The 12,569-nt window shown below is 40.3% G+C and overlaps 1 protein-coding gene across 2 annotated transcripts in view; it reads left to right on the top strand.

Annotated features, from left to right (window-relative positions):
- The window catches only part of LOC126482332 (uncharacterized), a 652,552-nt gene that overhangs the window by 460,459 nt on the left and 179,524 nt on the right, over nt 1-12,569 (top strand). For both annotated transcript variants that reach the window (XM_050106392.1, XM_050106393.1), the window contains exon 9: nt 571-835. In XM_050106392.1, the coding sequence (XP_049962349.1) occupies nt 571-835 (265 nt within the window). The remainder of the gene's footprint in view (nt 1-570; nt 836-12,569) is intronic.

Raw genomic sequence — 12,569 nt, 5'->3', positions numbered from 1 at the left:
ATCCCCCAGGCTGTGGCTAAGCTATGTCTCCGCAGTATCCTTTCTTCCAGGAGTGCTAGTTCTGCAAGGTTCGCTGGAGAGCTTCTGTCAGAATTGAAGCTGTGAAGACGTGTCGCGAGTCGTGCTTGGGTAGCTCAAATGGTAGAGCACTTGCCCGCAAAAGGCAAAGGTCCCGAGTTCGAGTCTCGGTCCGGCACACAGTTTTAATCTGCCAGGAAGTTTCATATCAGCGCACACCTCACTGCAGAGTGAAAATCTCACTCTCATAACGTCGTATTTGTCAAAAACTACTCTGAATTAGGCAAAAAAAGAACAATAAATTTGGCAAAAAACATCTAATTTGGAAGAAATAGCAAGGAATTTGGTAAAAAAACATCGAATGTGGCAAAAAACATCGAATTTGGCAGGAAAAACGCCTTATTTGGCGAGAAGTAACACCGAATTCGGCAAAATAATGACATCGAACTTGGCAAAAAGTAGCACCGAATATGACCATAACATGTAGCTATCTTTTCCCGCCCCTACCCATTGGTAAGTAACGGTTTGAGTAATGGCTTGGGTGTGTTGCAGCCGTACCTGCTGGTGAGCGCGTCGTTCGCGATCGGCCACTTCTGCGGCATGACGACGGTGCAGACGTACGCGGTGGTGGTGTTCTCGCAGCTGGGCGCGCCGGCCGGCCGCTACACGGCGACGCTGCTGCTGGGCGTGGCGCAGCTGCTGGGAGCCCTCACCGGCGTCTGCAGCGTCCACCGCTTCGGCAAGCGGCCGCTCGCGCTCCTCTCCGCCGCCGGCAACGGCGCCTGCTTCGTCGTCGTCGCCATCCTCGCCGCCCACAGTGAGTAGCTACCTGATGTCACGTGGGCCTCTGGTGGTCCATCGAGGACAGTGGGGCAGCAGCCGAACGTTAAGTACACGAATGATGATAACTGAAACCTAGAACTGTATTGTAATCCAACCTCGTTTATTCAAAACACGCTACTTGTTTCGACGCGAAAGAGCGTCATTTTCGGGCCCCAAGCGTAATCTGCCATCAACGTACGAAGCGCAATGACAAAGACCAATGGAGTCTTAAAATGGAAACAGTGCAACTTATTAAGCATGTTACACCAGCATGTGCAACCAACAACTATATGCTGGCGTTAACATGCTTGATAAGTTGCATTGTTTCCATTTGAAGGCTCCGTTTGGTCTTTGCCATTGTGGTTCGTGCGTTGATGACAGATTACGCACAGAGCCTGAAAATGACGCTTTTTCGCATCGAAACTGGTGCCATATTTTGAATAAATGGCCTTGGATTACAATACAGCAGTTGGTTTCAGTTATCATTGTTCGAGTAGAATGTATGGCCGTCAGGGGATGCTCATAAGAAAAACATTGGATTTAAGAGCTAAAGCCGGCCGGTGTGGCTGTGCGGTTCTAGGCGCTTCAGTCTGGAACCACGTAACCGCTACGGTCGCAGATTCGAATCCTGCCTCGGGCATGGATGTGTGTGATGTCCTTAGGTTAGTTAGGTTTAAGTAGTTCTAATTTCTAGGGGACTGATGACTACAGATGTTAAGTCCCATAGTGCTCAGAGCCATTTGAGCCAAGCCATTTAAGAGCTAAAAAACACGGTATATTTTGAAATCACGGGTTATCATGGCCGATGGGTGATGGACCAGTCATAGAGGCCAATGAACCAGAGTCCGAAAATCGCTAGCAGGGGGGAGAGAGGATAGCACGTTACATCTTCAATCATCTGTTGCACGTGTTCCAATTTCTGTCTCCCTCTACAGTCTTTCTCTGCCACTACAACTACCTCAGGTGCCACGGAAGTTTTTCCCTTATGTCCCAACTCCCTATCGTGCCATACCGAGAGGTGCAGAGAGGCAGATACCTCCTCGTTCGAAGCTCTGCTCGCTTTCTCAAATCCGGCAGGTACTACCTCCTCCACTCATATCAGTAGGTGCCATGGACACCTGTCAATACACTCAAGAAGCATTAACCGCTTTTACGCTAAAATGATGGTTGAATCTGACACGTATGCTACAGGAGAAAGTCTCTAACTACTGCCTGTTAAAAAAAAATCCGAATTATTAATAAATTATCCTGGATATCCCCTGCACTAGTGGTGCCTTCCATAGCGCTGTTGTCTATGAATGTATCGACTTTTTTCTGGTGTTTTTCCTTTCAATCTTCCATCTTCTGATTGATCTGATCCGACCCGCCACGAATTCCACTCCTGTGTCAGCCTATTCATCTCACAAAACACGACAAGTGCCATAACTACATTTCCCAAAAGCTCCGGTCAGTGTGAACCCCCTTTGAAAAATTATACATGACTGTGTTTAAACTGACACACAATATTTTTAGCGCAACGCAATCTGACTTTCAAAAATCCCTACAAAAGAATGGCCCTGACTAACATTAACATATACCTTTCACAAATCACTTACCTCACAAAAATCTTCGTTACTCGAACTACTGCAATACAGCGAGCGCCACTACTGCCAGCTAAATAAAAGATTCAAACTACGGAAGGCACTAACTACTGATAGGCATAGTTAGCAAATGAAAGATTTTAATAGAGAACAAACAATGTATTTACCTTAATAGTGTTGAAAAATCATAATATACATAGCAGTTCATGACATCCAGTCTTACAAATTTCAAAACTCCGCCATTTCTCTCCCCACATCCACCACTGCTGGCGGCTCACCTCCAACTGCGCAACGCTGTGCGCTGTTAACAGCCAACTGCCCAACACTACAATGGTAGACAACAATGCAAACTAGCCACAGACTGCACACAGCACAGCCAGTGGTTTTCATACAGAGCGCTCGTGGCGTTACCAATATAAAAACCTAAACAGCCTACTTAAACATCAACATCGATTGCACCCGTACCATATTTCTATGCACCAGGAATTGCATGGCGACGACTTTGAACGTCGTGTACAGTTCTGCCACTGGGCACAAGAGAAATTACGGGGCAATGACAGATGTTCTATTTAGTGACGAAGCGTCATTCTCCAACAGCGGTAATGTAAACCGGCATTATATGCACTATTGGGCAACGGAAAATCCACGATGGCTGAGACAAGTGGAACATCAGCGCCTTAATGTATGGTGCAGCATTGTGGGAGGAAGGATAATTGGCCACCATTTTATCGATGCCAATCTAAATGGTGCGATGTATGCTGATTTCCTACGTAATGTTCTACAGATGTTACTACAAGATGTTTCACTGCATGACAGAATGGCGATGTACTTCCAACACGATGGATGTCCGGTACATAGCTCGCGTGCGGTTGAAGCGGTATTGAATAGCATATTTCATGACAGATGGATTGGTCGTCGAAGCACCATAGCATGGCCCGCACGTTCACCGAATATGACGTGCCCGTATTTCTTTCCGTGGGGAAAGGTGAACTATATTTGCTATCGTGATCCACCGACAACGCCTGACAACATGCGTCAGTGCATTGTCAGTGCTGGTGCGAACATTGCGGAAGGCGAACTACTCGCTGTTGAGAGAATTGTCGTTACGCGTATTACCAAATGCATTGAGGTTGATGGACATCATTTTGAGCATTTATTGCATTAACGTGGTATTTACAGGTAATCACGCTGTAGCAGCATGCGTTCTCAGAAATGATAAGTGCACAAAGGTATATGTATCACATTGGAACAACCGAAATAAAATGTTCAAACGTACCTACGTTCTGTATTTTAATTTAAAAGACCTACCTGTTACCAACTGTTCGTCTAAAATTGTGAGCCATATGTTTGTGACTATTACAGCGTCATCTATCACAAAGCGAAAAATGTGGTCCAACTAAAACATTCATATTTCTTTACGTACTACACGAATATGTAATAAAAAATGGGGGTTCCTATTTTTAAAAAAACGCAGTTGATATCCGTTTGACCTATGACAGCGCCATCTAGCGGGCCAACCATAGCGCCATCTGGTTTCCCCCTTCAAATTAGACAAGTTTCGTTCTTTGTAGTTTTTTAGTTTGACGCTTATTTCGTGAGATATTTGGCCCGGTCACGATCAATGGACCACCTTGTATAAAAGGAATGTTCCACTTCATACAGCATATACTAATATTTCAGCTGCTCATGTTGTTGAAAAAATATTTCAACAGTTCATAGTACGCCGTACATGTGAGTACTCTACAGTCTGATTAATAGAAATTAAAATACTATTAACTATAACGGAACATGCTCCCATTGTATGCGCTGTCAGTTGCCGCAAATCTTCAGAACTATTGTTGGCGTCGTCGTTGCGTGAGTTAATGTGTATAAATTGAAGACTTAGACAAGTGACGTGATTGACTCTTTGAAACGACTCACCATAAAACCGAGTAGTAAGTCAGTGACACTGACCACTATTATTAATCTAATTCTACATGTCTCACAGAAAAGAGAGACTACAACCACCGCGTATTAGACTTCTAAAAGCGACCCAGCGATGTTTGAACGATTTTACAAACGCTTTACGACCATAGGCGTCCACAGAAATTTAAGCGTACATCAAAATTGCCATATTTGATACAACTGACTTGGTCAGTTTCGAGACATGTCATGCCACAAGAACTACATTTTATAAGTGACACAAAAAACTTAATATATCCTCGACAGTTGATTGTTATTCATTATAGGTAGACTCTGTAATCGATATTCCAGAACGATTGGGAGGTAAATGTCTTCTTTTGCACCCCACCCCATTGTGGACGCCTATGATTACTACAGATTCCTTGTGAATGTGTATCCCCAAAGCTCTCCCAGTCGGTCGTACAGTACACTTTCAATAATAATAACGCCAATTGCAATGACCAACTTTGACCCAAAAAAAAAATCCAATGCCGTGCTTCCAACCAAAGTTTCTGGGGAGGTTCCCTTGGTCATCAGGCGAATACCGGAACTGGAAATACCCTCACAAATACCCCACTTGCCATACTGTCAGCCTATTGGTATATTCCACAGAAAAGAACAACGTTTATTTATATGTGTAGAGTCATAGGACGTAAACGATGTGGATTCAATCACTTGCTCGACATTTGTAGTGGTTTTTTTTTCCACACATCTTTCATTCCCTATCTCTGAGATTTTAGCAGGGCTGTTGTATCGGATGGTTATAATTAAAGTGTGAAACGTCCCCTTAGAAAAATTATACATGACTGTGCTGAAACTGACACACAATATTTTTAGCGCAACGCAATCTGACTTTCAAAAATCCCTACAAAAGAATGGCCCTGACTAACATTAACCTATACCTTTCACAAATCACTTACGTCACAAAAATCTTCGTTACTCGAACTACTGCAATACAGCGAGCGCCACTACTGTCAGCTAAATAAAAGATTCAAACTACGGAAGGCACTGACTACTGATAGGCATAGTTAGCAAATGAAAGATTTTAATAGAGAACAAACAATGTATTTACCTTAACAGTGTTGAAAAATCATAATCTACAAAGCAGTTCATGACATCCAGTCTTACAAATTTCAAAACTCCGCCATTTCTCTCGCCACATCCACCACTGCTGGCGGCTCACCTCCAGCTCCCCAACACTACAATGGCAGACAACAATGCAAACTAGCCACAGACTGCACACAGCACAGCCAGTGATTTTCATACAGAGCGCTACATGGCGTTACCAACAAGAAAACAGAAACAGCCTACTTACATAGCCCACATGCTCCCCACAAAAAATTTTACAAATTGTTTTGGGCACTGGCCAATACATATTTGTTAAAAAAATTTTCACAATTACAGTAACAAAGAAATCAAATGCACACACTTACTGATACAATGTTGGTCAAATGGTAAAATTTTCTCACAGTCCATAAAGACAGTCCTGATCATTCATCACAGTAAAATTGCAGTGATTTTCTCAAAGTCTGAGCAGTAAAAGAAAATGCACACGGAAGTAGTGGATTTCCATGCAGTCTTGAAGAAGTAGTGTTGTTCTTCCAACGGAAAGACAGTGCTGACTCTCGACATGCAGACAGGTAATGGGCCACAACAGAGCAAACCCACAGCAGTCATTCGACGTTTTGAAGAATATTGGTAGCTAGGTCATCACAGGGTAGACCCACTGTAGTCCTGGTAGAGATTACGGTATTAGTGAGCCACCAGAGGTGCAGACCCACTGTAGTCCTGGTAGAGATTGTGGTATTGGTGGGCCACCAGAGGTGCAGACCCACTGTAGTCCTGGTAGAGATTGTGGTATTGGTGGGCCACCAGAGGTGGAGACCCACTGCAGTCCTTGTAGAAGTAATGGTACTGGTGGGTCATTAAGACGCAGACCCACTGTAGTCCTTGTAGAGATGGCCAGCAGCCATCTGTTGTGACTGTGCAGGTGCACAATCACCATTGAAGAGTCTTGCGAATAATATAGCAAGTCCATAACCACCACTTGTGCACTCACAAAGTTTTTGGAATTGTCCTTAGAACCAGCAATGCTGTTATCCAGTCCCATGCTGAATTATTAACACACGTGCAAACACTATCAGTCTCTACTTCTCACATATCGTCCATATACTATGACCAACAGAAACGTGTGCAGTGAATTGGAACTTACAAGTTAATAATATGATGAACTGGTGTCAATTACAATTTTATAACATAAGAATACAATAACAAAGGTACAAAATACATTATTAAAGAACATAACAATACATATAACATTTGCAGTAATAGAGGCCTTACAAAAGAATAGAAATAGACATATACATCAGTGTTACAGGTATTATGACATAAGTAAATAAATAAAATAATGAGGATAGTTCTTGAAACATTAATTTCACACATGATCATTAAAACAAAACAGAATAAATAATGTCTAAACATCTTTACGAAGTAAATAACATAGTATTTGAAAAATTCTACAACATAAATCTTATTAGCTAAACACATAAAGACAGGAAAAACACAAATATACAAGAGTACACAAACACATAGCAGAATAACACAAAGGGAAAGGACAGGGTTTGTTTTCAGTGAAACATTTGGTACTGCAGTATTTTGCAAACAAAACCTTTTTTTTTTTTCTTGGAGATCTCCCTTCATTCATCATTATTCCCAAAAAGTCCTATCTATACCTGCTTTCTGCACTTTTTTCGTATAACTTCTCAATGCATTTCTTCCAATTCATCACAACTCATTCTATTATATAGTCTACCCCCTCTTAAGCTAACTTAAATCTATTGAGCTCAGATGCTAAACTAAGGGACGAGGCAATGCAGCAGCATAAAACAATTAATACAAACAGCAATGAAAAAAAATGGAAATTGTCAAAGCAAGCTGCAGTAAATCTAAATTACCAAGCAATGCAACATTACAACTAATATGAGCCAATGTGCAGCAACAAGAAAAATAAATCAGTAGTAAAACTAGCTTAACAGAGTAATACAAAGTGAAATTTAGTAGCACTATGCCTGGCAAACAGCCGCAGCAAATACAATAACTTATATCTAAACATGAGAAAGCTCAAGCAGAAAAAATATTACAGTAAAAATGGCCATGTTTAATACCTATGTCACATCTTAACACTAGAGTGATGCATCACTGTAACTTGCTCTAGCAGACAAGTTACCAAGTCACTGACAAAAATTATGTATGCAATTCCTGTGAAGTGGAAATGTCTTCTTGTGCTCCCTCATTTTTTTGGAGTACATCCATCATAAAGTTATTTTTTACTGGATCTGTAGGCATAAAATATTTATATTAGTACATCTATAAAATTTTATTTTAACCAATGCTGCAGTGCAGCTAGGAACTAGATATTAAACAAAATAGGCAAAGCAAGGCGTGAAACGTCATTCACTAGCCACATGGCATTTCATAATGCAGTAAACAATCTTTCAACTAGCAAGACAATAGACATGAAATGTTTCTCATCATTTCATTTCAGTAAATATCATAAATTAAGAACTCTACAGTGTAATCATGTTTTCAAGATTGAGGGTGTCGTATTTACGATGCTTTCTACAAAGGAATGTCAATAGCGAGGATAATGGCCTCTTTTTTTTTCTTCTCCACCTGTGCCTCTGAAAGGCACACACTAATGGCTTTTTTCCAGGCATCTGTCGCGCAGCTGGGTGCCCACAACGCATTACGTGAAGGTGGTCACTCAACTTTCTTACCGAAATATTTACGACAGCAGTTTCTGCTACAGTGACAGGCTCATATAAAAATATTTCACAGGTCAAGAATTTGCGTTACAAATCTGTAGAAACAAAATCCTATTGATATAACAGTGTCCAAAAAATTTTCGTTGGCATTGTAATACATTCACACATTTACATACATTTCATAACTCTTAAAGTACGATTCTTGGTTTCCAACAACCTTTTTCACAAACCAGAGTCCCTAACCTCTACTCATTATTCCTTACCTTATTCGTCGACACTTCTTCAATATTTCATCATAACAGATATGTAGCATACTCAAATAACTCATATAGCATCAGCTTATTGATCATAAACATACCGCAACAGCATAATACACATAGCCATCGTAATAATAACATCATAACACCTCAGTCAACTCTCAAAATCGTCGTAGCTTCCTCCAATAATTTCAAAACCTAAAAAAAATTCTCTGCTCATTTCAACAGTGTCATTTACCTCAAACGTACTTTAAAATCATGATCCTGTACCAAATACATCATTCAAAGCTCTCATAGTATCACAGTGGTTCCGAAAAAATATGAACAGTTCACAAAGTACAGACAAAATACAATTTCGTAAGTGTGAAGTTATCCAACTGTGTAATTACGTAAACATCTGTCACTGATGTAGTAAAATAAATGTTTGTCTCTCCCAGTTAAATGATCAGATAGCTGTGTAATTTATGTGCTGGAGAAATATGGTACCGATGTGTAAAGTTGAATAAGCAAATACCATATTAGCTAGGGCTCCTTGTGCTTGCCAAACACATGGTACACAAAGTAAGCGTGTACCCCCCTGAGGATTAATGTAATTATACCCTCAGGTGTTACAGATTACAGCAATGGAATGAAATGTATCATGGAAAACTTTCCTTGCAATTCAAAAATCTTGAAAAATAAATGGTTTAAGTACAAAATTAATCACTCAAATGTGTGTCCTGTAGCGCTAAATGTGCGTCTTGCTGTAAGATAATTCTGTGGAAGTGTCGTAGTTATCGTCCTCTGTAAGCAAAGTTATGCTAAGTCAATGTACTTACCTCATCATAAACGAAAGTGAAATGCTTTGCGTATATATATCATAGTTATTATGTACCTTACAGTGATAAAAAAAGTACTATAATGTGACGTATTGTTGTGCTACGAAAAAGGCTGTCTCATTGTAGCTATACCACAAAAGTTACTACAAAAACATGTTTTACTTTCCAGAATAATACAGAAAAACTGTGCAGATATAAAACAGAAACACCGCAAAAGCAACATTGTAAATTGTCACTCATTAGTAGCGTCGTGATAAAATCGTGTAGCTGTCACATAAACTAACCACTGTGTCATCTGGTATCTCACAGAAAGTACTTTAAATCCAGAATGTATTTTCAAGTAAACCAAAATGTTGCATTAAAATCACATTAGCAGTACCAGTATATGTTCTAAGTATGTAAGCCTTATAGTCGTTACGCAATCGTGCAACTAACAAGCAAGAATGTACCCACACAATAACACTGTGACGTCTGTTCACTATAACAATGCATTCGTAATTTCTGTTTAAAGAAGTTCTCTTGGTTCTTGATTGGATATTTAACTTCAAACATTGTTGCATGGTAACAGTTTCTAAGTCTGACAATGCATACTAGAAATGTGAAGTGAAAAGTTTTATGGCAAAGACAAAGTTAAAAAGTAGATTATCTTTCAATAAACGGTTTTACATGTGAAATGTGGTGTAAACCTTTACGCTTCCTAGTATGCAGAGTTTCAGCTTCAGTGGAATTATCATGTGGTATATGGTACACCGGTAAAGAATGCTAAAATTTTTCTCAAGGTTAGCGTCTATGTAATTTTTCCCTGAGCCAGCTGGCGCACATGGCTACCTGCGGTGCGAGTCATTGTCTCTCTCTTTGTTGGCGTGCGTCGTTATTGGGATTAGGAGACCTAACTTCTACAAATTCACCTTGTCGAGAGGGCCCTGCTCTGTTTGAATCCCGCCAGTTCTGATGCAATTCAGCTCTGTCGTTACGATCATATCGTCTGTCGTCATGTCGGTAGATTCCACAGTTTCTTTCTTGTCGGTCACGTGGTGGAGAATTTCTCCCTGAATCGTAACTGCGCACTGGACCGTTGCGCCTAAAGTTATTGTGTCGCCCTTGATAATAATTATTTTGGTTCCCAAATTGTCTGTTTCCCTGATTGTCTCTGTGATAGTCACTACTGCACAGAGGTGATCTTTCCCTGTAATTATTACTACTCTGCCATTCGGTTGTCATACGGGTGGTGTCTGTTTTGGTCACGATTTGTGTTGTGAGAATAGCCTTGTCGTGTCCAGTTATTATTTCTTTCATCGTGGAATTGCGACGGGTGTGACCTGTAATTGTTGTGTTCCTGTTTTCGCGTTCCGCGAGTGCCAGTGTCAATATCTAATTCTTGTAAGAGTCCCTGAAAAGCTTCAATGTCGTCTTTGCAACGTCCTGCCAAAATAATATGTCGTAAATGTTCAGGTAATTTGATTAAGCAAATGCGGATGAGTTCTGAGGGGCTGTATGGTTTTGACAGGTACTGATTCTTGTGCAACATGTCTTCAAAATATTTCACAAGACTGGAAAATTCAGATTGTTCGAAATGTTTCATCATTATGATGCTATGTTTTACTCGGACTTGTGTAGCTTGAGACCAATATGCTAAGAGGAAGGCATGGTAAAATTCTCCTTCACTGTGACAATCGTGAATGACTGATCGCATTCTTACAGCTGGTTCATTCTCTAAATAGCCACACATAAATTCTAATCTGTGCTCTAATGACCAGTTGGGAGGAAAACAATGAGAGAATTGATGGAGCCACGCTTGTGGATGAATGTCGTTGCCAGAATTCTTAAATGTTTTAAATTTACGTGTAGTAATGAACAGCTTATAGTCAAAATCATCATGTCGGCGAGTCGCATATCGGTCATTGTTACGTCGTTTCGGCGGTTCCATCTGAAAATTCGGTGTACCTTGCCAATTTTTTTCATAATTTCCGAAGTGCCCTGAGTTATTATTTTGTGGCTGTTCCGTATTTCTATGTCCCTCTTCCCGTATTGGAGCGCGAGTGTCCTCTGAAATACGCAATTCTTGTATTACCTGAGTCAGCTGATCTTGTACTTGCCGGATTTCTCTTTGGTGTTGCGTATTAATTTGATTCTGATTTTGTTTGAATTTCCTAATTTGTTCGCACTCTTCTGTGTCATCAAAGACTACCGGTTTTGTGTCATTCAGATTATCATCTACCTTCGTAAATAAATTATTTAGCTGATCCGAAAGTTCAACTACTTTCTCTGATAATGAACTAATTTCCTCCATGTGTCTTTCTGAACGAATTTTCAGAGTATCTACTGTGTCCTTTAAGTTTTCCTGATTTTTTGCAAGTTGCGTAACCGAATCGGTAAATGCAACTGAGTCAATTTTAGCTTGCAAGGTTTCATGATTTTCATGAACAATAGTTTGCAGTTCTTTTATGGCTGCTTCGTGATTCTGTAATGCATTTTCATGACGCGAAAAAATAGGTTGGGAATGCTCACATATTTGTGTTTTTACGTCATTACAGACTTTTTGACATTTCGATTCTATTTTATGTGACTCAGTAGTTAAATCTTCACGTATTTGTTCAAGCGTGGTGTGAAGATTTTGTTCCATTGCGTCTAACTGTTGCTGTGTTTGTCTCTGGTGTTGTTCCATTGTGTCTAACTTTTGAAGATTGTGTCCCATTTGTTTCTGATTTTGTTCAAGCGTTGTGTCTAACTTTTGTAGCCTTTGTCCCATTTGTTGCATTAACTGTAATAACAATGCACTGGTGTCTGAAACATGTTCCTCAGTGCTTTTCGGCAGTGAAGTTGCACCGGCAACATTCACGTTTTGACAAGCAGAAAATGTGTCTTCACTTATTTGAGAAAACGGTGAGGACCCAAAACCTGAATCTACAATATTTGCAAGATTGTGTCCAGTCATTTCGGATTCCTGAGGCGAACTGTTGCTGACCGATCGATCGATAATGCTTCCCTGTTCACTAATTGTTTCACTGTCTACACCATTATTTGCCGCCCGCTCCATTTCCCTATGCACAATTACCAAATTACTACTTTGAACATTAGTTAATTCATTACTCGGTGGCGCTAACACATTGCTTTCGTCTTAGGGGTAATGCAGGAGTAGGTTTAATAATGAATAGGAAAATAGGAATGCGGGTAAGCTACTACTAACAGCATAGTGAACGCATTATTGTGGCCAAGATAGATACTAAGCCCACACCTACTACAGTAGTACAAGTTTATATGCCAACTAGCTCTGCAGATGACGAAGAAATTGAAGAAATGTATGATGAAATAAAAGAAATTATTCAGATTGTGAAGGGAGACGAAAATTTAATAGTCATGGGTGACTGG

Source organism: Schistocerca serialis, chromosome 5 (assembly GCF_023864345.2).
Source record: "Schistocerca serialis cubense isolate TAMUIC-IGC-003099 chromosome 5, iqSchSeri2.2, whole genome shotgun sequence".
Lineage (NCBI taxonomy): Eukaryota > Metazoa > Arthropoda > Insecta > Orthoptera > Acrididae > Schistocerca > Schistocerca serialis.
This window is presented reverse-complemented; position numbering and strand designations above follow the sequence as displayed.